This window comes from Pinus tabuliformis, chromosome X (genome assembly GCF_031772625.1).
Source record: "Pinus tabuliformis cultivar Carrire ecotype Pingquan chromosome X, CPIR1, whole genome shotgun sequence".
Classification (NCBI taxonomy): domain Eukaryota; kingdom Viridiplantae; phylum Streptophyta; class Pinopsida; order Pinales; family Pinaceae; genus Pinus; species Pinus tabuliformis.
In genome coordinates, this window is record NC_142308.1 from 431,896,887 (window position 1) to 431,923,572 (window position 26,686).

The window sequence follows — 26,686 nt, forward strand, 5'->3', positions numbered from 1 at the left end:
TTCTTTCCTCTTAGATGCAATCACTTCTGAACATGCTCCAAGTCCACAAGATGGTAATCCCAACAAATGTGCTTTCACACAGAAATAGGTGCTCTTGAATTGGATGTTTCAAAAGTTGCATTTCCAAAAAACATTGCCTCCTCCCTTTAACTTGTTGCCTGGCCCTTGATCTTTTGTAACATACTTCCACAAGGGATATTTACTTTCTTGAGCTTGTTGTCATGCTAAATTGTTGTTTCTCTCAACATTTGAAGTTGTTGTTGCAGTCCCACTCAACACAGATGGAACACTAGCAGACCCACATGAAACTGAAAGAGCGGAGCATCACCAACGGGGATATTCCTCCCCTTTTTTTGCCTCTTCCTTGCTGCCCTTGATTAAGCCATGACTACTATAAAAATAAATTAAAAAATGTAAACAAAATGACAGGCACACTGTTGTAGCAAAAATAGGAGGAAAAAAAGGAAGATAAATCCACGTACATGTTGCTTGAATCACCTCCAAAAAAAGCCAATTTCCTTTGTTGGTTGCTCCCACACTCCCATAGGTCCAAATCCACAAATGAAAGTGAGGAAACACTACCCAAATCAGCCTTTTAGCAACCGCGCGGGTCCCTTTTTGCCAGACATGTGTTCGAAAATCAGGATTTGTTGTGGGAGTGAATCTGATTCTCGTGGGACACAAATCCTGATTTTCGGACACGCAATTGCCTCGAATTGGACACGTGTCCCTCTAGAATCGTGTTTGATTCGCCCGATTCGCGACACATTGGGGGGGGATCTGATTACCTAGATGCCAAAGAAAATACAATCCATCTCAACTTAATCAGATACAGAGTAAAGTTGAAAACTAGAAAGGGACTAATTGGTTTAATGTGCACTATATTAGCCACTTTTCAAGAGTGGAAACCAAACGATCATAATTGTTTAGATGGATTTCATGAAACAACACAATACTCATAAACACACTATTCAAGTTGACTTATAGCTATATTTACACCTACCCTGACAGATTTGACATACATATCATCTCTCCATGGCATTGCTATGCCAACCTATAACATTCAACCAAACACTATAATTAGGCAACTACATAACATCAACAATTGTGCCACTGATCTGAACAAGTTTGGAACATCTTTAGAGTTTCACCCTATGAACTATTTGTAGGAAAGAGTGGAAACTCAGGAAGGAAAAAAAGGTTGAGTTCACTAAATGTCTTACAGAAAGAATGTGTTATAGCATTATGGGTTGGGTTCATTTGTAACTGTTCTATTAGTTCCAAATACTATTGTTCTTAACTTATATCAAGACAACTAACATTGACATTAAAAAATTTAGTTTTGATTCTTGTAATTTAACTTTGGTTTCTATTAAATTTAAGAAAAAAAAATTAACAAAGTTAGGGGGCATCGAGCGTGTTACCCACCAAAATGGGTAACCCCATAGGAGGAATTTGTTCTCCTACATTTGTCAGCCAGTTAGCAACCCCTACCAGCCACCAGTAAATGATGATATGTGATATGCCTTCACCATTTGCATTAGCCATGTGCTTCTCACCATCCGACATTTACACTCAGATGGAGGTGGGCTGCTATTCAAAAGATACTTTGATCATTTTGCAATCGGGTGCTTATACTTTTTGTTTTGGGCATTTAGTTTTGACAATGGGGCGATCTGGAAGATTGACAGACCATGACCATATTTTTGTTCTCTCACCTTACCAAGGGGGGTAATCTTTGACCCTAGTCCAATAGGATCTTCCTTAAGGCCCTTTGGGTTATTGGAGGGGCACTACTTGGAAAGTCATGATTGAGATAGTGTGTTTGATTTTCTCTATACCATACTTAACACTTTCCATCCCACATTACAAGCCCCATATCTCACTTTCATTCTTCGGGTATAGCTTGTCATAGGTTATTGGGGATTTGGCTCTCATATGTTCACAGTGCACACACTTTGAGTAGGGCCCATAAACTTTGTTGAAACTGTAGCTATGGTCGATCTTCATAAAATTATTTATTTTCATTGTATTTGAGAAAAAGAAAATTATTACTTTTATAACTTCAAGTGGCTCCATGTTAAAATTGGCAACTAGGGCCAAACTCCATGTGCTTCTTCTTATTTATGGCAGCTGATATTTTTCTTGGATTCCTCTTATCGAGAGGTGTAGGATTGATCTAAGGATCATTCGATTCCAACATGTATTCATGGAGATATGAATTTATTTGTGTTATGTGACAATTCATCAAGGTCTGCCAGCGACCAAATTAACCCCCATTGTCCTCAACGTTTTATTAAAAATAGAGGTGGCCTTCAAGTCATTTTGACACTCACTCACTCTTGTGATCTCTCTCTTCATTTCTATTTTGGGTTTTGATGAAGGAGAGATCTAGAGGGAGTGCCCTAGGCTCTACGCTGCCCTAATGAAGAAACCTTAACTCAGTCATGATGAAGCCCTAACATAGCCATGGAAGAAGCCTTAACGTTGACATGGAGATGACTTTAACGTTGTCATGGAAAAGGCTTAATGTTGTCATGGAGGAGTCTTATACACAGCTTCTTATAGGCTGCCATGGAGAGCCCTATATTACAGTCTAGGAGAAGCCCTAGACGTGGAGGAGAAAGGGTCTTCTTGGAGTTCCTACGTTGCCCTAAATTACAGTCAGGGAGAGTGCCCTAAACGCAGTCTAAGGGAGCTACAATATACAGCCTAAAAGGGTTCTCTAATCTGCAGTCTATGGGACCCTTCATCCGCTGTCAAGAGAAGCTCTAAAGGGGCCCTAAACGCAGGTCTGAAAATCACCTCCCATCCGTTGTCAAAGGAAGCCCTATAAGAGCAGTCAAGGGAAGGCTTCTACTCACAGCAAGTCGTAGTAAAGGAGAGGCTTCCTTTGCTGCATGTAGGAGGCTCTACCGAGATCTAGAAGGAGGCCCTAATCCGCATTTAGTGAAGATCCTAATATGCTATTATACATGGTTCAAACGAAGCCCTAAAATGTTGTTAATGAGGGTCCTTATACTCAGCCTAAAGTAGCCATTATCCGCAATCCTAAAGAAGCACTCATTGACAGTGACGTTCACAGCATAGGTGGCTGTAAGGAAATATCTTATCATAGCATTAAGATACATGCTTGTTGTAGGTAATTATGTGATGAAGGGAGCTGGTATCATGCCCTAAGGACTGTTTGATAAGCCACAGCTTTACTGTAAAGGAAAGGGTTGAAGTCTGCTCCTTGGTGTTGATGATTTTACTTCAGAATTGCTATGTGTTAGGCCATAGGCCATAGCATCGTAACAAGGGTTTATTAAGAGTTGATCCATTGAGATTAGTGCCCTCATCAGATCAGCTTCATATCACAATCAAGGGAGTTTAGGGCTACATATTATGCCCTAATTGGAATTGCAGGAGCAGCTTGTCATCAGTGGAATGGGTGCAGCATAGTGATGATGAGTGCAGTACAATGATGAGTGCAGCATAGTGATGATGGGTGCAGCATAGTGATGATGGATGCAGCATGGTGATGGAATCACCTTAGAGAATCCATTGAAGAATGAGATATGATAAGTGTGTCTTCACTAAGTTCAGATCTGCAGTCCTTGTCATCAGAACTATTGTGTCATCTTCATGGTGAATATCTCAGATGTCTGATCTCCTATCTTGGCAAGTCAAAGTGTTGAGTCTTGACTTCAAATGTATATGTATTATCTCTCTCTGTTGAACTATTGAAGAATATAAGAAGATTTGATCAAGAGTTTCCCCACATTGGGGTTTGTCCCTGGCTGGGGCCACATCTTGTGTCCTCTTGTCTTGGCTTGTCTTCTGATGCTTATGTATTGTTGAAATTTGGTACCGGAGGACAGGTGGTTCCCTTAGGCTTTGATCTTTGGCCTAGGGAAAAGTGTCCAAAAGAATTTAATTTTTCTCCTAAAGTGACTTTATAATTTTATAAAGTTAAATCTAATTTAAAAGTGACTTTAAGTGATAAAGTTACTAAGTCTAATTTTAAAGTGACTTTTGTAAAGTCAATGAAAAATTAGAAAGGAAAAGTGACTTTGGAAATAAATGACTAAGTGGTTCTTTATTAGAGTGGGGTGAATTAAAAAATAAAAAGTGAGATTTAAATGAGCATTTAATCTCAGCCTTAGATCTCAATCTATTTCAGCCATTGGATTTAGGGATCACCCAAAAGTCACTTGGGGTTAGATTAAAGGAGGAAAAAGTCATTCATTCTTTCATGAGCAGATTGAGAGAAGGAGAGCAAGAGAGCAAGGGAGATTTCTGGACAGTGAGCTGCGGAGTTTCAGCAGCGGAGTTTCAGCAGAGCGGAGTTTCAGCAGCGGAGTTTCAGCAAGTCTGTACAGCAGAGTTTCAGCAGGGCGGAGTTTCAGCAAGGCGGAGTTTCAGCAAGGCTGAGATAAGTTGTAAAAGTTTGCTTTCTGATTTTTGCTGAATATTTCTTTTACTGTAAAAAGGCATTTTCCAGAAATAAAGAAGAGCTCTCAAATTGGTTTTCCCCAAGAGTTGTAGGGGGATTTTCCAGGGTCACAGTGACCAAAAATCTCAGTGTTTAAATGTGTTTTAATAGCTGTTTATTACTGCTGATTTTTATTTCTGCAATTTCCAGCATTCTGTAAAATTTCCAGAATTTGTGTTTTCAGCAAATTTATTTTTTCCAGCTTGTTAAATATATGGTTATGGGAAAGGGCATTTAACTATATGGGAGAAATACGGAGAAACTGAAAACCGGGGTGGAAAATGAGAAATTTCTACATGGTATCAGAGCTTGAGTTCTGAAGGACAGTTTGGGACAGCAAAAGGAAAAATTACAGTTGTTGATTTTTCACTCAGAAAATTCTAGCAAGATGATTTTTTTCATAAACAGCAGTTTTATCTTTACTACAGCAGTGCTATTTTTCAGTTTTAGGACAGCGGGATGTCATTGGGATTGAGGGTGGAGGATAGGCTGGATGGGCATACAAATTACAGCGTTTGGAATGAGAGAATGCAGAATATCTTTGAGGAGGCAGAAGTCTGGAATATCATGGTGCATACCACACAGAACCCTGTTGTTGTGCCTACTGATGCTACTCAGTTGACAGCTTATAATAAAAATAACAACAAGAGTAAGATGTTGATTCTAGACGGAATCAAAGACCATTGCATTCCTCATGTGAGAGGAAAGAGCAATGCCCATGAGATGTGGACAACATTGTCCAATCTCTACCAGAGTACCAATGAGAACCGGAAGATGGTCCTGAAGGAGAAGCTGAAGAACATTAAGATGGGTAATGATAGTGCAGCTGAATATCTCACAAAGATTACTAACGTGAGAGACGAGTTAGCAGCGATTGGAGAGGCCATTCCACCCACTGAGTTGGTGCGGATTGCAGTGAATGGCCTCCCCCGTTCATGGTTGAACTTTGCTGATGGGGTTTGTGCACGTGAGACCCTTCCCACATGGGAGAGGTTTTGGGATGATTGCATTCAGACAGAGATCAGGAAAGGTCAGCTTGGGGCAGCCAAGCCAGTTGGGCAGGATGAGGATGTAGCACTGGTGGCAGGAGGCAAGAAAGGCAAAGGGAAGAAGCAGGCTTCAACAAGCAGTGGTGGGGGCAAAGGCAAAGGTAAAGGTAAACAGGGGAACACACAGAAGGACTATTCCAAAGTGAAGTGTTGGAATTGTCAAAAGATGGGACACTATGCAGTTGTGTGTCCGGAGAAGAAGAAGAAGAAGGGGAAGAACCAAGACGTGGCAGCTTCAGCAGAGATTGAGGACTTTGCAGGTCGTTTTGACCGGGAGTTTGCGTTCACTACGTGTGAGTCCTCTAGTGCAGGATCACCTGCCACACAGGTTCAGAGGGAGCATGCTTTTCCCTCGATTAGCGGAGCATCTTCAGGTATCTGGTATGTGGACAGTGGGGCTTCACGTCACATGACAGGAGTCCGTGAGTACTTCTCAGAGCTTTCAGAGAGTGGCACTGATATAGAGGTAGTACTCGGTGATGACAGAGTTGTTAGAGCAGTCGGGGTGGGGACACTGACATTTCAGAGGGAGTCCAAACCTCCCTTGAAAGTGTCAGATGTTCTTTATGTGCCAGGGATGAGGAAGAACCTCATATCCGTCTCAGCTTTGGAGGACAGAGGATATGAGGTACTGTTCAGGGGAGGACAAGTGTTGATGTATCCTAGGGGCACTCCAGCTAATTCAGCTAGAGTGATAGGTGTACGCCATGCAAAGGTGTACAAGTTTGCATTCCAGCCCCTTTTGGTATTGAGCAGTAGTATCGACAGCAAAGCTAGCAGTTCTGAGCTGTGTGAGATTTGGCACCGCAGGATGGGACATATGTATCATGGAGCCTTGAGGACATTGCGGGAGATCACTACAGGTGTGCCAGATTTCAGTACTGATCACTTTGATACTTGCAGAGGTTGTGCGATGGGCAAGTTTGCCAAATCCCCTTTTCCCAGCAGTGACAGCAGAGCGACTGGGATACTTGATTTGATTCATTCCGATGTGAGCGGTCGGATGTCTCATGTTTCCTTGAGTGGATATCAGTACTATGTTTTATTCATTGATGATCACTCCAGGAGAACCTGGATTTATTTTTTGAAGACCAAGAGTGAGGTCTTCAAGCGGTTTCAGGAGTTCAGAGCTCTTGTGGAGACACAGACAGGTCGAAAGATCAAGTCCCTGAGGTCGGACAATGGAGGAGAGTACACCCTTGGAGAGTTTGTTGACTATTGTGCGAAGGCAGGCATTAGGAGGGAGTTCACTGTTCCTTACAACCCCCAGCAGAACGGGGTTGCAAAGAGGAAGAACAGATCCATCATAGGGGCTACCAAAGCCATGTTACATAATCAGGGGTTGCCATTGTTCTTGTGGGCAGAGGCCTGCAACACAGCTGTTTACTTGCAGAACAGAGTCTGCATCGTGCCTTGGGGCACATGACTCCGGAGGAGGCTTTCTCTGGGAAGAAGCCCGATATTGGTCATCTTCATATCTTTGGATGCATTACATACTCCTATATACCCAAGGAGAAGAGGACCAAACTAGAGCCCACCGTAGAGAAGGGTATCTTTGTGGGCTACAGTGAGACCTCAAAGGCCTTTCGGATTTACATTCCTGCACAGAGGAGAGTTGTTGTCAGACGGGATGTGAAGTTCGAGGAGGACAGGGCCTTTAGGAGGTCACGGGAGTTAGAGTATCTGGATCAGCCAGACCCTCAGCAGCAGTTGAGTCAGTCGCAGGGATCCAGTGGGCAGGGATCAGGAGGATCAGGAGGTGCATCTATGAGGGTGTCAGGTCCGTCAGTGAGCAGTGGCTCACCGAGCCAGAGGGGTGGTGCTCCGGGCAGCATGCAGAGCAGTTCACTAGGGAGTCCACTGATGGACAGTTCACACGGTACCTCAGCTTCTACAGGTTCAGGTGCAGACAGGAGGACAGTAGACAGACAGTCAGGAGTTCAGGCTCCTGATGATGATGAGGAGGAATTTCATTCTCCGGTGGGAGAAGTGCGCTCAGGGAAGAGGAAGCCCAAGTGGCTTCAGGACACCTTGAGAGATGCCTCATCTGTTGCTGAGCAGAAGAGGCCAGTCAAAGAGAGTAGACCACCTGAGAGGTTTTGTAGCTATATGGCGATGGTTACCAGCATCCTTGACTCTGAGCCTTCTAGCTATGAGGAGGCAGCTAGCCAGCAGGTCTGGAGAGAGGCCATGCAGGAGGAGTATTCTTCTATCATGAAGAATGATGTTTGGGAGGTGGTGCCGAGGCCTGAGGGCAAATCCGTGGTTACTTCCAGATGGCTTTACAAGGTAAAGCATGCTGTAGATGGCAGCATTGAGAAATTCAAAGCAAGGTTTGTGGCTAGAGGGTTCTCCCAGGTAGAGAGAGTTGATTATGAGGAGACCTCCGCTCCCGTGGCTCGATATACTTCGATCCGCTCCATTATATCGATAGCAGTAGAGATAGGTTGGAAGATCCACCAGATGGATGTGAAGACCGCATTTCTCAATGGCTTCATACAGGAGGAGGTGTACATTGAGCAGCCACAGGGCTTTGAGGTGCATGGGAAGGAGTCCCATGTGTGCAGACTGAAGAAGGCCCTTTATGGCCTGAAGCAAGCTCCCAGAGCTTGGTACTCCATGATAGATACATATTTGCAGGGGATGGGTTTCACAAAGAGTGAGGCAGATCCGAACCTTTACTTTATTGTGATTGGTGAGGAGCCTCTCATGCTGGTGCTGTATGTGGATGACTTGGTCATTACAGGTGCAGAGAGACTCATAGAGCACTGCAAGAGAGATCTTGCGACGGAGTTTGAGATGAAGAACATAGGCTTGATGCATTACTTTTTGGGCTTGGAGGTGTGGCAGGAGGAGGGGCATTTCTTCCTAGGGCAAGGGAAGTATATTGTGGACATCCTTAGCAAATTCCACATGGAGGATTGTAGACCCATGTCAACACCGATGATCACCAGCTGGAAGAAGCTTCATGCTTCGGATTCCGAGTTGGTGGATCCCACATTGTACAGGCAGCTGATTGGTTCCTTGATGTATTTGGTCAACACTAGACCAGACATCTGTTTTGCAGTCAACACGATGAGTCAGTTTATGTGTGAGCCTAGGAAGGTTCACTAGGTGGCTGCAAAACACATTTTGCGGTACTTGCAGGGGACAGTGGATTATGGTCTGGACTACAGGCAGGGAGATGGAGTGAGATTGGCAGGATACACTGATTCTGATTGGGCAGGTTGTGCTTCTGATAGGAAGAGCACTTCAGGGTGTTGTTTTGGGTTGGGTTCAGCAGTAGTGTCATGGTTCAGCCGAAAGCAGCAGTCAGTAGCACTGAGTTCAGCGGAAGCAGAGTATATGGCAGCCAGTCTAGCTAGTTGTGAGGCTATCTGGCTTCGCAAGATGTTGTTTGGCTTATTTGGTTAGCCATTGAGACCTTCAGTGATTTACTGTGATAATCAGAGTTGCATTAAACTCACGGAGAATCCAATATTTCATGACAGGTCAAAGCATATTGGGATCAGATATCATTTCATCAGAGACTATGTTCAAAAGGGAGCTATGAAGCTTGAGTATATTTCCACTGATGAGCAGGTTGCAGATATTCTTACCAAAGCCTTACCACGGGGCAAGCATGTCTACTTCAGAGACAAGATGGGTGTGGTGAGGAACACCTTCCTCGGTAAGAGGGAGTGTTGAAATTTGGTACCGGAGGACAGATGGTTCCCTTAGGCTTTGATCTTTGGCCCAAGGAAAAGTGTCCAAAAGAATTTAATTTTTCTCCTGAAGTGACTTTATAATTTTATAAAGTTAAATCTAATTTAAAAGTGACTTTAAGTGATAAAGTTACTAAGTCTAATTTTAAAGTGACTTTTATAAAGTCAATGAAAAATTAGAAAGGAAAAGTGACTTTGGAAATAAATGACTAAGTGGATCTTTATTAAAGTGGGGTGAATTAAAAAATAAAAAGTGAGATTTAAATGAGCATTTAATCTCAGCCTTAGATCTCAATCTATTTCAGCCATTAGATTTAGGGATCACCCAAAAGTCACTTGGGGTTAGATTAAAGGAGGAAAAGGTCATTCATTCTTTCATGAGCAAATTGAGAGAAGGAGAGCAAGAAAGCAAGGGAGATTTCTGGACAGTGAGCTGCGGAGTTTCAGCAGAGCGGAGTTTCAGCAGGGCGGAGTTTCAGCAAGGCTGAGTTTCAGCAAGGCTGAGATAAGTTGTAATAGTTTGCTTGCTGATTTTTGCTGAATATTTCTCTTACTGTAAAAAGGCATTTTCCAGAAATAAAGAAGAGCTCTCAAACTGGTTTTCCCCAAGAGTTGTAGGGGGTTTTTCCAGGGTCACATTGACCAAAAATCTCAGTGTTTAAATGTGTTTTAATGGCTATTTATTACTGCTGATTTTTATTTCTGCAATTTCCAACATTCTGTAAAATTTCCAGAATTTGTGTTTTCAGCAAATTTATATTTTCCAGCTTGTTAAATGTATGGTTATGGGAAAGGGCATTTAACTATATGGGAGAAATAAGGAGAAACTGAAAACCGAGGTGGGAAATGAGAAATTTCTACATGTATATGTTCTATCTGCACTTTACTATCATGCTGATGTGATTGCTAATCTAGAATTGATATTGAGCTAATGTGAAAAATTGAAGTAAATTGCTCTAAGCATAGAACATACCTAAAATTTAACATGGTATCAAAGGTGAGGTGAAGACAAAGCCCAAGCTAGAGTGAAAGAGCAATCATTGAAGACAGTTGGAAAGGACAAAAGGCTCAATGGGTTCCTCATCCCTCTTCCCTGCTGAAGTCAAGCTCCATAAAGTCTATCATGGAGAGAAGATGTCTCTGAATCTGACATTGGAAGAGCAAGAAGTGTTGGATTATGTGAAGGATAAAATCCCGGAGCCTCCATGAAATATACCAGCTACAAAGAACAAGCACACTAAGGGTGGAAGGAAAGGCAGACGCCTTGCTTGCAATAAGTTTGGCCATTATGCGTGGGAGTGTCCGAATAGAAGGGACGCATCACTTGATGATGATAACAATCATTCCAGGGGTATCTTCAATGATCGGAGGAATGACAAGTACAATGGCAAAAGAAAAAGGAATGCAGGTCACCAAGGAAATGGTCGACTCTCCAAGGAAGCAAGGAACTCCAGTGGTGCCTCAAGGCACTTCAACGAATTGAAGGAAGCTCTCTCTAATTTGATAAGAGAAGGAGACAATCGTGGAGATTATTCTTGGAGACGATGTCACCTATCCCGGAAAGGGTGTAGGGAATGCTACCCTTCAATTGAATAAGGGTAGCACGATTCATGTACAAGAAGTTCTTTACGTACCTGATCTCAAGAAGAACCTGGTGTCCATTTCAGCAATGGAAGTCAAAAGTTTCAAGGTGGCATTCATTGATGGAAAGGTACGTGTTTGAAAAAGGAATTTTTAAGATGCTTTTACTCTTGGGTTCAGAGTTGGAAATTTATATCAAGTTACAGGAAGTCCAATGGAGACCATGTCGTGTGTCACATCTCTTCTATGGCACCGGAGGTCTACGCATCTTCATTGTGGAGCCCTACCCGATTTGAGACAGATGGTGACAGGGATGCTTGAATTCAAGAAGAGCATGGAAGTACATGTTCGAGATGTACCGAAAGAAAACTTACCAGGGGACCATTCCCCTCATGTAATAGCAAGACCACAGATGTGGATCAACCTGAGGGGTTTGAGATTGTGGAAGAAAGCTCTCTATAATTTAAAGCAAGCACCTCGGGCTTGGTATGAGAGGATTGATAGCTATCTGATGAAGCTGAGATTCACTAGGAGTGAAGTCGATCCAAACCATTGCTTTAAGGTTGTTGATGATAGACCTCTCATACTGGTACCTTATGAGGACGACCTCTTTCAGACAGGTGCAGACCCCCTCATTTGCAAAAGAGGGAGTTGGATTCCGGATTTGGAATGGTGAACTGCAAGCCCGTGAGTGTGACTACCTCGATAAAGGCTAACTTTAAGAAGTTATGTGGTAGTGATGCCAGACTTGATTTAGGAAATGCCTTTGAGTTTCATAAACTCATACTAGCATTGATGTTCTTGGTGAACTCTCGTTCGGATATATGTTTTGCAATTAGCATGATGAGCTCATATATGGTTGAGTCTCACTAGATTGGTGCCAAGAATCATTTGAGATATATTTAGGGCACAATCTCTCATGGATTGAGATACACTGTCGGAAATGTGAAGTTTCGTGATTATTCTGATGCTGACTGGGTAGGTAGTGTGGAGGATCGCAAGAGCACTTTTGGGTGTTGATTCTCTTTGGGTTCTGCTTCAATAACCTGGATGAGCAAGAAGCAGAAGTCGATTGTTTTGAGCACCGATGAGACCGGTTACATAGCTGTGAGTATGGCCTCCTGTGAAGCTGTCTGGTTGTGGAAGCTCTTCTTTGAGTTGTTTGGACATGTGTTGGATACCATCGTGATCTTCTGTGACAACCAGAGGGGGGATTCGATTGTTGAGGAATCTCGTGTTCTATGATCGCTCCAAGCATATAGACATCAGGTACCACTTTATATGGGATATGGTACAACAGGGAGCAAGAAGGCTCCATCACTCTGGGATTGATGTGCAGGTCGCCGATATTCAGATGAAGCCCCTGGGAAAGGTCAAATTCTTGACTTTCCAAGGACGACTAGGAGTTGTGGAGAGACCCCTCTCCTGAGGGTCCTGTATGATATGGATATTGAACTCTAGGAGCTCCAGGGGGGGTAATGGGGTACTTCTTGGAGTGATGAGCAACCATAGGGTGAGTGGTTCAGCCTTCCCCTAGTGGTCTGCTATGTAGGCAGGATGAGTGGTTCATCCTTCTCCTGCTGAGACACAATCATAGCATGAGTGGTTCAGCCTTACCCTGGGATACCGCATGGCGACATGTAGGCAGGATGAGTGGTTCATCCTTCTCCTGCTGAGACACAATCATAGCATGAGTGGTTCAGCCTTACCCTGGGATACCCCATGGCGACATGTAGGCAGGATGAGTGGTTCATCCTTCTCCTGCTAAGACATCCTACCCATGCAGTCCGAGACTCATGGGAAGTAGCTCTCATCTGGCCAACGAGTAGGGAAACAAGGATAGGGGCCATAGTAGTATCGATGGACGCATCGTGTTACTGCCTTACTCCCTATGCTAGGATGATATTGATCTGCGATCAATTAGAACTGACTTCGGATCAGTAAGAGTGTTTTGACCAGTGTTGAAAATATCGGTATCGGCAAAATATCAACGACGGTCTAGAAAATATCTTATCAGCAATATCTGTGAAAATATCGGCAAAATATCGGCAAATATCCGCAAGCATAAAAAATGCATAATATATTCATTTTTTTCAGATTTTTAAACATATAAAGTAATAACAACATGAAATAAACATATTTGCACATAAATATGAAGAATGCACTGTTATATATGATGTCAAATAGAAATCATACATCAAAGGTGATACCAAATCCTGATCCCTGATAATTGTCCATTCAAGGACTCAAATGTGGAGAGCCAATACAAAATAGCATCACATATATAAAAGTATCTCATCATCATGAGTTATATGTAGCATAACAAATAAAACTAGCAGCTATCTATCTGAAATCACTGCCCTCTCCCCCTTTTACGGGAAAACATAATGGGTTGTTTGCCAGGCCTGCCCCTAGTAGTAGAAGGCCCTGACCCTGCCTCTGCACCTAATGTCAAATAATGAGTGCTAGGTATGGGGCTGTGCTCTCCTCTATCTATAGCAGATGATGTTGATGCTAATGCTCCCACAGTGTCCTCCTCCTCCTCCTCCTGCTCCTCCTCTGAGCGTTGTTGCTCCTCCGAGTCCTCCTCCTCTTGCTGCCCCTGTTCTAATGGATCATCTGGCTCTAACCATGAAGGTGACTCCTCCAAGATGGGCTCCTCAGACTCCACCCTCCACTGAGACAATACATCAATATTGTCTAAGGAAATGGCATCTGGATCCATTGGTGATTCTATTTGCCTCACTCGAAGTCGGATGTTGTAATGCACATACACTAAATCATTGAGGTGTGCGAACTCCAACCTGTAAGAGTGTCAAAAAAACTAATGAGTCTTGACTCTTGACTCTTGACACTTGAAGGTCATAAATTAAAAATTAAAAATTACAATAAGTGTAATTGCTCAACTGAAGGCTGGAGCTCAAAGTTATACCTGTTGCGCTTTTTTGCGTGTATTTTCTCAAATACACTCCAATTGCACTCACACCCTGAAGAGCTACATGTTTGACTCAAGATTCGTATGGCCAATTTCTGCAAATTTGGTGCCCTTGCACCATAGCTTCGCCACCAAATATCTACAACAAAATAATGAAATAAAAAATTCAAAAACTTAAAACATAATTAAACTTTCAAATAAAAGTTACATAATTGAATTTAAAAAAAATAGAATTATAAGGAAATTCTAAATTGAAAATTCTAATTTATAATGGGTGATGACTTGTCACTTACATGGCATGAAGAGAGTCCTTTCCCTAATAGCATCATCAAAGCCAAATAGGCCAACACAATCCCGATAATACTGTATCTCGCGATTGATTTTTCTACGAAGCTCAGGGTCAGGTACCATCCTATGAATACAGGCATGGAGCCCTTCCATCACCTCGCCATCAAAATCAAAGCCACATTTGTATAAAAATGCGGGGTTGAGGAAGAGTGTTGCTGCCTGAATGGGTCGATGAAGCATCCCTGTCCACCGACTATCAATCACATCCCATAACATCATCTACTTATCAAGGCCAACAGAACCCTTGTCTGCATAATAAGAACGAATGGCCTCCTTGGCCCTATCCATGCCCTCACACACATAAGTCATTGCAGGCTTCTCCCCATCTACCAATCTGAGAACCTTTACTATAGGTTCACTAACTGAGCATGCTTCTTCTACTCCATGCCAAAACGTCTCAGAGTACACCATTTTTGCAATGGCATTCCCGTCCTGTCTCCTTTTGTATCTACAATTACGCCAGTCATCAGCCACAAACATTTGCTTCAACTCGAACTGACATCTAAGCAAAGACTGAAGAGCAATAAAGTTTGTGGCAAAACATGTGATCGCAGGACGCCGCAACTCCTTGTTTCTAGTGAACCTCCTCGTGAGGCTAAGAACAAAAGCATGGTTATAAATAAACTTGGGGACGCTCCTAGCCATATCAACCGCCTCCTTGATGAAGGAGAGTTTCCCCATATCCTCAAGCAACAAATCGAAACAATGTGTTGCACACGGAGTCCAGAACAATGTGCAATGTCTCTCCATAAGCATCTTGCCGGTAGACACATAATTAGCTGCATTGTCTGTTATGACTTGCACCACATTCTGCACACCAATCTCCTGAATGAACCCATCTAACAACTCACATATCGTTGTTGCATCTTTGATATGTTTTGATGCATCCAACGATTTAATAAACATGCTACCTTTAGGACAATGTACCAAGAAATTTAGAAGGGTCCTACCCTTCCTATTTGTCCAACCATCAGACATCACTGTGCATCCAGTAACTTCCCATGTCTTTTTCAACTCCGCCAATCTAGAGTTGATGTCCTACTTTTCTTCTTGAAGCATTGGCCACCGCAACTCCTCATATGTAGAACTTTTGTACCCTGGGCCCAGAACAGCAATAGCATCACACATTGGCTGCCAAAATGGATTGGTTTTGGTGATGCTGAGAGGTGAGTCGCTCCAGAAAATACACCTCCCCATGACTCTAGCTGTTTCTTGCTTCTCCTTTTTTTTAACAAGCGATTTTATGCCAAGTTGTGATCCATGTCCTATTCGTGGAACAAAAAATGATGACCTTGCACTAGCAGTAGCAGGTGATGATGTGCCAGCTGTGGAGCCCCTCCCACTACCCTCAACATCAAAATCAGGAGAAGATATCCTGAAAGATCTACCTGCACGTTCAGCCTTGTTTCTTTCTGTCTCTTCCTTCTTTCTATCTTTTTCATCAATTGCCTCAAGAGCTTTTTGTATAAGCTCTGGACTAGAAACTGTACAAATCCCAACATCATGTCCACTGAGTCTAGCCAGATGGTATTTCAGTCGTGTAACCCCTCCTGTCATCCTAGTCCCACACAATTTGCATGTAAGATATGATCGATTTGTCCCACCATCAAGGTTCCCATACTCCCAAAATGGGTCCAAGGCTTTTGTCATATTTGAATTTTGTAGTGGGCTAACTCAAACCTAGGGCACCAAAAAAAAAATTGGAATTAATAACTTAATAAGTAATAACCACATCATTTTACAAAACAGCCTTTTTGCTACATTATTTGCAATTTTGCAATGTGAATTCAATGAAAAACCATAAATGACAATAAGAGGGTGTATTTGAAAGTTTAAAAAAAAAAGGAGTTTGCTCTCCAAATATGGAGAAAAGTTAAAACCCTTGCATTTGCTCATGGGCATGAAAATCTTTTCAAATGGAAAAAAAACAAGCAAAATGATTGTAGGCAAATAGGCAAGCAAGAACAATCTTAAAACTAACAAAAAATTCATTAACATAGGGGTTTATTTGAGCATACCTGTTAATGGAAGAAATGAAATTGTCTCACTGTTCTTCAAGCTTAGATCAACAAAATCTTCGTTGTTGGTGGCGATAATAGCTATTCAACGCTCAAACCCTCCTTGGCAGCAAGCACATAGCTCTCCCCTTCCTTCTCCAGCAATCAGAAATGAAAATGATTGAAAAAAACAACAAAATCGGACTTTTATAGCCGCGCGGAATTTTTTGACTGTCGCTGGGCGATTTTTTGCATCGTCGCACGATATTTTGTCGATATATCGCCAACATCTCGGAAATATTGTGATATTTTCTTGGCGATATTTCGGCTCGCCGAAAACATCGCAATATTTACGAAAATCGTTGATATTTCAGCGATATTATATACACTGGTTTTGACACACTCTCTTTATTGGAACTGATTTCGAATCAGTAAGAGTGGTATGACACACTCTATTTGGAACTGATTTCGGATCAGTAAGAGTGGTATGATACACTCTCTCTATTTGAAACTGATTTCGGATCAGTAAGAGTGGTTTGATACACTCTCTTTATTTGGAACTGATTTTTAAATCAGTAAGAGTGGTATGAGACACTCTCTTTATATGGGACTGACTTCGGATTAGTAGAGGATGGTATGATACATTCTCAATCACTTCTTATTCTTCATAGTTCAGTAGAGTAGAGCAGAGCAGGGCACTAATGGCAGAGATAGTACGGACTGGCAGATGGATTAGCAAATGGAGTTCTCCCTAGTTGAGAGGGAGTGTTAAAATTGGCAACTAGGCCAAACTCCATGTGGGTATTCTTATTTATGGCAGCTGATATTTTTCTTGGATTCCTCTCACCGAGAGGTGTAGGATTGATCTAAAGATCATCTGATTCCGACATGTATTCATGGAGATATGAATTTATTTGTGTTATGTGACAATTCGTCAAGGTCGGCCAGCAACCAAATTACCCCCACTTGTCCTCAACGTTTTATTATAAATAGAGGTGGCCTTCAAGTCATTTTGACACACACTCACTCTTGTGATCTCTCTCTTCATTTATGTTTTGGGTTTTGATGAAGGAGAGATCTAGAGGGAGTGCCCTAGGCTCTACGCTGCCCTAATGAAGAAACCTTAACTCGGTCATGATGAAGCCCTAACGCAGGCATGGAAGAAGACTTAACGTTATCATGGAGATGACCTTAACATTGTCATGGAAAAGGCTTAACGTTGTCATGGAGGAGTCTTATACACAGCTTCTTATATGCTGCCATGGAGAGCCCTATATTACAGTCTAGGAGAAGCCCTAGATGTGGAGGAGAAAGGATCTTTTTGGAGTGCCTACGCTACCCTAAATTACAGTCAGAGAGAGTGCCCTAAATGCAGTCGAAGGGAGCTACGATATACAGCCTAAAAGGTTTCTCTAATCCGCAATCTATGGGGCCCTTCATCCGCTGTCAAGAGAAGCTATAAAGGAGCCCTAAACACAGGTCTGAAAATCACCTCCCATCCGCTGTCAAAGGAAGCCCTATAAGAGCAGTCAAGGGAAGGCTTCTACTCACAGCAAGTCGTAGTAAAGGAGAGGCTTCCTTCACTGCATGTAGGAGGCTCTACCGAGATCTAGAAGGAGGCCCTAATCCACATTTAGTGAAGATCCTAATCTGTTGTTATACATGGTTCAGACGAAGCCCTAAAATTCTGTTAATGAAGGTCCTTATACTCAGCCTGAAGTAGCCATTATCCGCAGTCCTAAAGAAGCACTCATTGACAGCTACATTCACAGCAAAGGTGGCTGTAAGGAAATATCTTATCATAGCTTTAAGATACATGCTTGTTGTAGGTAACTATGTGATGAAGGGAGCTGGTATAATCATGCCCTAAGGACTGTTTGATAAGCCACAACTTTACTGTAAAGGAAAGGGTTGAAGTCTGCTCCTTGGTGTTGATGATTTCACTTCAGAATTGATATGTGCTAGGCCATAGGCCATAGCATCATAGCAAGGGTTTATTAAGAGCTGATCCATGAGATTAGTGCCCTCATCAGATCAGCTTCATATCACAGTCAAGGGAGTTTAGGGCTGCATATTATGCCCTAACTGGAATTGCAGGAGCAGCTTGTTATCAGTGGAATGGGTGCAGCATAGTGATGATGAGTGCAGCACAGTGAATTGCAGCATAGTGATGATGGATGCAGCATGGTGATGGAATCACCTTGGAGAATCCGTTGAAGAATGAGATCTGATAAGTGTGCCTTCACTTGAGTTCAGATCTGCAGTCCTTGTCATCAGAACTATTGTGTCATCTTCATGGTGAAGATCTCAGATGTCTGATCTCCTATCTTGGCAAGTCAAAGTGTTGACTTCAAATGTATATGTACTATCTCTCTCTCTGCTGAACTATTGATGAATATAAGAAGATTTGATCAAGGGTTTCCCCACATTTGGATTTGTCCCTGGCTGGCGCCACATCTTGTGTCATCTTGTCTTGGCTTGTCTTCTAATGTTTATGTTTATGTTCTATATGCACTTTACTATCATGCTGATGTGATTGCTAATCTGGAATTGATATTGAGCTAATGTGAAAAATTGAAGTAAATTGCTCTAAGCATAGAACATACCTAAAATTTAACACTCCACAAGTGTTAGGCTAGCTCTTCTAGATGATCAAGTCAACTTGCCTAGAAGATCACATGATGGCTAGTTGGCTTGCATTGAAACTCTCTAATTCAGATCACATGATGACTAGTTGGCTTGCCTTGAAACTCTCTAATTCGGATCACATGATGGCTAGTTGGCTTGCCTTGAAATTCTCTCATTCAGATCACATGATGGCTAGTTGGCTTGCCTAAAAACTCATTTGGATCAGATCAGTCTTCCGAGATGGTCAAGACAATTTGCCTAGGAACTCACCAATTCGGATCAGCTAATGACTATATAAAGAACTCAATTCTCTCTTCCTAATACGCAAGTTTGATCACTCAAGCATTTATCATTTGTTCATCTATTCGAATGTCTTCTAAGGAGTATTCAAGGCTACTGTGGAAGAGATCCAAGATCTTATTTTTGTTCAAAAGCTTATGTGGAAGGTCCTAAGTATACTTCTTGTCCGAATTATGTTGCTCTGTGGAAGGTCTGGGAGGTCTGGGATCTGTATCCTTGTTCAAGTTTTGTTGCCATCCAAGATCTGTATCCTTGGTTCAATTTTTGTTGCCATCCGAGATCCAAGATCTGTTTCTAGGCCGAGCTCAAGGAGGTTATACTGGGACTTTTTCTCCGAGATCTGTGGCATATATATTGGTTTCAGATTTGATCTATTTCTCTGGGTTCAAATTCTGATCTACTTCTCTGACATCTATGGCTTATACATTGATTTCAGATTTGATCTATCTAAGGCATATATATATATATATATATATATATAGTTTCAAGTTCAAAGATCTATGGCATATACATTGATTTCAGATCTAATCTATTTCTCTAGGTTCAAGTTCCAATCTACTTCTGTGGCTTATATATATATATCCAAGTTTTGATCTATTTAAGGCCTGTGAATAGGCCAAGATCTAAGGTGATTTTCATATTTGTCTCTTTGAGATCCGAGTTACTTCATAACTGAGATTTGGTCCAGGTTTCTTGCATGCTCAGATCTACATTCTATCTGAAGTCAGAGCCTCTAAAGGAAGGGATCAGAGCTCTGTTTCTGTGGCATGTTTGTGATCTTGTGATCTTGCTGACAGACATTGTCTTAGCACTTGTGGAAGCCATCTTGTAGTCTAGATGTCTTGTTGAAGGATCTCTATAAGGAAAATTTTGTTTGGGTTTTCCCCTTCATGGGGTTTTTGCCCTGGTCTCTGACCTAAACATTGGTATCCCTTGTTATTGTGCTCTGTGATCTCTTCTTTCTCCTCACTGTTATTGATTGACTTTCTGAAGTGTAATTATTTGATGAAGAGAAAGTAATTGCAAAGCAAACCTAATATATTCACAAATAATTATCAGAAGTTCAGAAATCTTGCTTGTACACACTGTACTTGGATTTTTCAACAAACTTTGCCTTGGGAGGTTGATGCAACTAAAAGAAAAGAAAAAGCTAAGTTGCACGAAACGGGGAAACGGAAACGAGTTTTCGAAACGGGAAGCGATACGAAACGCGACCTCCCCAAATTTTGGAAACGGGGAAACGCGAATATATATATATATATATATTAAAAATATTTAAAAATTATTATTATATATATGTGCAATCATAAAGCATTAATGATACATTATAATTTATTACATTTAAACATTAAGATTAAATTTACATCACATTTACTCATGAGTCATGAATGATCACATAATGAAAATAAAAATATAGGAAAATCCAAAAGCAACCTTTATTATATATCCAAGGGCAAAATCTCAAAATCAACCTTTATTTATATTAGTATATGAGGCTGCAAGTACAATAAAGACTATAAGGCTGCAAGAACCATAGAGACAAGTCACAAAAGACTAATCCTCATCATAACAATCCTCATCAAAAATAGAAGCAGCACAATGCTCAACAGTGGATGGTAGTGCTGAAGAAGATGATGCACCAATTCCACTTCCAGATTCGGCCTCAATATTCAGGGCAGCAAAAGAGAGATCCAAATCATGATTTTCTGCATCCACATCCCATTCTTTAGAAGAACCACTGTTGTATTCTGGACCCCTACGAGATGCAAGGCGAAGGTTGGAGTGCACATAAACAAGATCCTCTGCTTTCTGTGAACCCAACCTATTGCGCTTCACAGAATGAATAAAACCATAAGTGCTCCAATTCCTTTCTGCTGATGAAGAGCTTGCCACTTGTGAAAGAATACGAATGGCAAGGTTTTGCAAATGTACACCATTTGCTCCATGACAAATCCACCACCTAACTGGATTCATGGTGTTTCTCTCCTCCAAAGCTGATATATCTGCATAATCATCTATTCCTGCAGCAAAACTAGCAAATTCCTCCTTTACCTCCCTATGTAGATGAGAAGGAAACATTCTCATAAGGGCTTTTTTCACCCCAGTAGCCACCTCTCTATCCTTATGGGGTGCCTTCCTCTTCCCATTGCTTTTAGCAATAAGCTCCTCATCATAAAATTTGGGGTTCAAAGCATGTGCTAAAGTGTGCAATGGAGTATTGAAATTGTTCCACCTATCAACAATGATTTTCTTGATCAAACCAGCGAAATGATCATCAACAAACAAAAGTTGCGGAGACTCCTGCGAAATGATTTCCATAGTTTTCTCAACCATGGAATCCATGCCATCATATACCTCTCCCAAGAAAGGTTGGTCAGTGTCAGCACTCCGAAGAAGCTCAAATGTAGGGGTTGTGAACTTTAGCAAGAAATCTACCTTGCTCCACCAATCCTCATCAAGGCACAATCTACGCACCATAGATCCCTGCTCTGAATCTGCTTGTCTCCACTCAATCCAAAGTTGACTCACCGCCATAGAAACTAATGCATGCTTAACCTCAACAAGGCGGCGCAACATCACGAAGTTTGAGGCATATCTTGTCTCAGCAACTTTTAACAACTCCAATTTGAAGTACTCTCGAAATATGGCCTGAGACTGGTGGTGGTTGGTGATGAATTTGATAATCTCCCTTGCTTCCCCTGTGAGTTCCTTTATCCAGGAAACTTTGTTGTCGATCTCCTCTAAGATCAGATTCAGATTATGGACAATGCATGGTGTCCAAAAGATGTGGTCATACCTCCCCTCAATAATTAAACCTACAGCTTTGCAAACCGGTGCATTATCCGTGATAACTTGCACCACCTTGTTAGGCCCTATTTGTTCAATAGCTTTTATAATAACATCAGCAATGTATTGTGCATCTTTCACCTCTCCTGAGCAGTCTTCTGCCTTGATAAACATTGCTCCTTTAGGGGAAGTGGCAATGATATTTATCAATGGTCTGCGCCTTATATCTGTCCAACCATCTGAGACTATGGTAACCCCAGAGCTACTCCAGGAAGAACGAATTGGAGCTAAAATGTCCTCCACAAGGTCCTTCTCATTTTTGAGAAGCTGGGTTCTGACTTCTCATAGTTGGGCCCCTTGTACCCTTGAGGAGCTTTGTTAACTGCCCTTATCATATCTTGCCAGTAAGGAGAGCGAACAACATTGAATGGGATACCACATGCATAAATGCACCTAGCCACTCTGGAATCAGTTTCTTCTCTTGCTTGCACATTCACCAATCTAGCAATTCTGCTATCCTGAACTGAAGGGGATGCCCCTGGGCCTCTGGTATTTTTGGGTGCTGGTTGTTCATGTTGTTGAGTGTGACCAACTCTCCTCTTTCTTGCTTCAGCTACAATCCTTGGCTCAATGTTAGATGGAGCTTGAGTAAGGTCATCATGCCTTCTCTTAGTACCATCCACCTCATCTTGCTCTCTTTGATATGCCCTCCTTGCCAACGGATCTGATGTTTTTGTGCAACCTGAAATCCCCTGTCCTCCTCCATGCAATAGATGTGCCTTCACTCTTGGGTAGGAGCCCTTGTACGTATTATTGCAAAGATTGCATCGTCATTCCCATGAGCCACCACCTCCACATCTTTGAAGCTTCGTCACATGCCTCCAAAGAGGATAATATTCAGCCCTTGGGTTGGCCCTAAGGCTTGAACTTGCAGCTGCACTCTGGCTGGAAGCCATTGCTGCAAAAATAAATTAAAAAAACAAATTTGTAAATAAAAAAGTTAAATAATAAAAACGTTTTTCATATTTTTGGTTGTATAAACCCTAGAAAAATTGAAAAAATAATAAGAAAAAACTAAGAAACGAATGTGGCTTACCCAAATTAATTTTCTGTGGCTGAAACTACCCTAAAATGCCAGAAAAGAGGAGAAATATGGCTGTAGCTGAGCCAAATCTGCTGCAAAAATAAATTTAAAAAACAAATCTATAAATAAAAAACGTTTTTCATATTTTTGGCTACATAAACCCTAGAAAAAATGAAGAAATAGTAAGAAAAAACTAACAAAATGAATGTGGCTTACCTAAATTAATTTTCTATGGCTGAAACTACCCCGAAATGCCAGAAAAGAGAAGAGAAATATGGCTGTAGCTGAGCCAAATCTGCTGCTACTGAAATCTCCTGCTGAAATCTCTTTCTCTTGCTGCTGAAATCTCTTTCTCCTACTACTGAAATCTACTTTGTTCACTGCTCAAAACACCCTAGCTGAAACAACTGCCAGTCTCCAAGAGAAACGACTTGCTGAATAGTGTGATGAGAGAATGAGACAAACTTCTCTTTTATAAGTTTAGAATAGGCTTCTAGAATTTACTGGAAACCTAAAAAAAAATAAAAAAAAACACACATTACAACTAGAAAACGTGGCTCCCGCGTTTCCTGGCCGTACCAAACGCGTTTCCGCGTTTCGTACCGGTTTCCAGCCGAAAACGGCCCCCCCCCCCCACGTTTCCTGCAACATAGAGAAAAAGCATATCATGGCCACAATAAAACAAAAGAAAGAAAAATCAAAATGCAAAAGATGGACATGACATAAAGATTAGCACGTGAGCAAAAACCTAGCAAGAGCTCCCAACCCCAATGAGTGATAAACTGACTCATCTTCAAGGTGTAATAAAGTTGTTACATCATGCAAAGCAAGCTCTAACCCTTGAGCTATAAGCGGCAATACAAGAAAAAATCAAGAAGTAAAAGGCACACAAGAGGGTTGGAAAAATCAAGATGGGCTGGTAACACATCCATCCACGAATGCTCCCTCTTCACATCTATACACTTAGGATGTGGACACCCCCCCATCAGTTGGTCCCTTTGACCATGCTAGTTGACCATGAGTCTTCTCCCCTCCATTAACACACTATTATACATTAGCACCTATCAATTGAAGGGTGGACCAGGGAAATGTTACTTCCCTTTAGGGGTTGGTTCTGGAAGCACCTAATAGGGTTGACCATTAGCCACCCTTACCAAGGGAAAAAAAACCTTTGCGAGAACTTAGTCTTGATTTTGGAAGAGGACCTTGGTTTGAAGTATTAATATGCCATTAGCACTCAATTTTGCTTCACTTAGATGCATTATTGATCTTAGTCTTTGATGGATGGTTGCTTTTACTAGAATCCATGTTGTTTCCTATCATGTGGTTCAACAGCCCAGGCCTTGGGCACCCACTCCACAAGTACCCTCGCCTTCCAAAGAAGTACATGGCCTAAGCAAGTGTAGCATTCAAAGACTGGAGCCTCTTGACAGTATTCGAAGATGACACATGTCCCAAAGTCTTAGGTCTACTTTGACCAGGTTTTGGGGATTCTTCAAGATAACACCAATGGATCCAATATGCCCCCAAGCTAACCTTGACACAACCTGATGGGCAGGAGTTGATTCAGAGCCTAGATGAGGATGGTCTCCCATTGAGAGACTAGGGAGAGCTTCTTACACCAAAAGGAATCTTAACATTAGAGAGGAGAAAGCCTTATTTTACTGTCTGAGACTTGTGTAGACAACTTGATGACACCCCAGCTGGCACCTCAGATCCCATAGGGAGATATTGAGGTGGATTTGAGGGCCAACCCTCAAATTTGGAATCATCTAGGCATCTACACATTCTTTGACACCTCATCACCCATTGACATGGCATTTGGAGCATTAATTATGGACGACATCAGCAATTAAGAGGCTACGGCTCACACATGTGGACTAATTAGGCTTATTTTGTTGTAAGCTAATAGGTTGGGTTGTAACCCGAGGTCATTTTATAATCAAACTTGTTTTTAGGGACTTTGTAGGCTAAAATTAGGAGACCTAATCCTCATATAAATAGATGATAGGCTCATTTCATTTTTATTATCACTTGTGAGCTAATTTGGCCCTCTTAGAGAATTCAGCCTAGCTGAATTGTGACCTTGTATCTTGTGGAGATGTGATCTATTAAGGATTTTTTCTTATGGAGCTATTCTTTGGCTTTGGAGATGTCATTTTGGAGCAATAAAGGATTTGTTCATGCATTCTATCTTGTAAGTGTACCTTGTATTTGATAAATCTTTGCATTTTGTGGCTATTGTATGGAATGGTTAATTATCTAGGGTTTCTATGTGCAAGTTATTGTTGAAAATTATTCTATGGAATCTTAGTAATAGTATTGCATGCATTACCCACTTATAGAATTTGTATGACAATCCCATAGGTGAATCTTTCAACTAGCTCTCCCCATTGACTTTACTCCCTCACAAAAATGATAGCTAGGGTTTGAAACCTAGGGTTTCATATTTCCCTTATTCCTTGCTAAGGTTTAGTTATTTCACTTCAAGAAGGTAAATTTATGTGAGAAAGAGATATTGGTCTACATGTGAAAACTGTTCAGTGCTAGCCACTAGTTCAATTCTCCTAGAGTCTCCAGCAGGGGAAATACCGATCTCAAAAATTAATATTCAAACAACATAATTAATAGAAAAATGATGTGCTCTGGTGGTGAATTGGGATTGTAATCAGTTTGACCAGTATAACATTATGGTTTACTTCATATATGCTGGTTTTCTTGCATGATATACTGATGCTTTAGGATAGAATCCCGAACAACAAATAAATAGAGTAAACAGACAAGCCTTGTAGTGTTCATCCATTCTATAATTCAATGTAATTCTCGAATCCCAACTGAGAATCTAGTTCTCTAGTTCTCAGTGATACCTTGGAAAGGGTTATGAAACAGGCTCTAAAAAAACAGGAGTGCAATATTGTTTTATTCACATAGAGGACGGATGTCAAAGGATCTTATTTAACGTCACAGTACAAAGCATTTGAATACAGAGGTTATCAAACCCATCTAAAGAAGAAGAAACCCAGTTAAGAGGCAAACCTCATCTGCACTGCTTCTTTTCCTGAACTCCTGCGTGTAATCTGTGGGTTCAATTTTGCTGCTGCGTACCTTCGTCACAGTCTGACGATTGTCATTTTTTATATGAAGACAAATGAATCTTCCAGAGTATGCACTGTTGGTGTCAAATGCTCTGCATACGGAGGAACGTGGCCTTAAGGTTCCTGGGTAGAGCGTCTTGTCGAAAAAGTCGTTAATTTTAATGGATTTTTGAGAAGCAGATAAGCATTTCGTCGCCATAGCTGTCAAATGGCGTTTTATCTTCTCCGCAGGGTTGGGACTACTCTGGACCAGCAAGATGCCCGGTGGATCAACTACTAAGCAAATACTCAGCCATTAGTATTTGATATGCTCCTCTAAACTGCTGGTTATTTTACATGCTCTCATGCTTGTCGGACATTTAAAAAAAAAAAAAAAAATTGTGTACCAAGGCCACAAATTTGCCACAAATTGTACAGATGCCATAAAATTGTTTGGAAAATTGTGAAAATTTTAGAATGATTTTTGTCAATTCTGTACATCATAGTCTGCAGATTATAGTTATTAAATTCTGCAGATTATAATTATCAAATTTCAAGATTTTGGAAATTTAGGTTTATAATGATGGTGAATCCATTTTTATTAAAAAAAAATTGAAAAAAAAAAATCAGTCTACTTTATATTAATAAGTGGATTACGAATCCATTTTTATTAATCTTTTAGTAACATCTTGACATAGGTGAATAGTAATATGAAAGTAGGT

The 26,686-nt window shown here is 41.4% G+C and overlaps 1 protein-coding gene across 1 annotated transcript in view; it reads right to left on the reverse strand.

Moving 5' to 3' along the window:
• LOC149140408 (Putative lysine decarboxylase family protein) overlaps nucleotides 1-26,435 on the reverse strand; it is a 145,241-nt gene extending 118,806 nt beyond the window's left edge. The window contains exon 1 of the mRNA XM_089447663.1: nucleotides 25,927-26,435. Within this exon, the coding sequence (XP_089303789.1) occupies nucleotides 25,927-26,184 (258 nt within the window). The 5' untranslated portion in view covers nucleotides 26,185-26,435. The remainder of the gene's footprint in view (nucleotides 1-25,926) is intronic.
• Nucleotides 26,436-26,686: the final 251 nt, after the last annotated feature.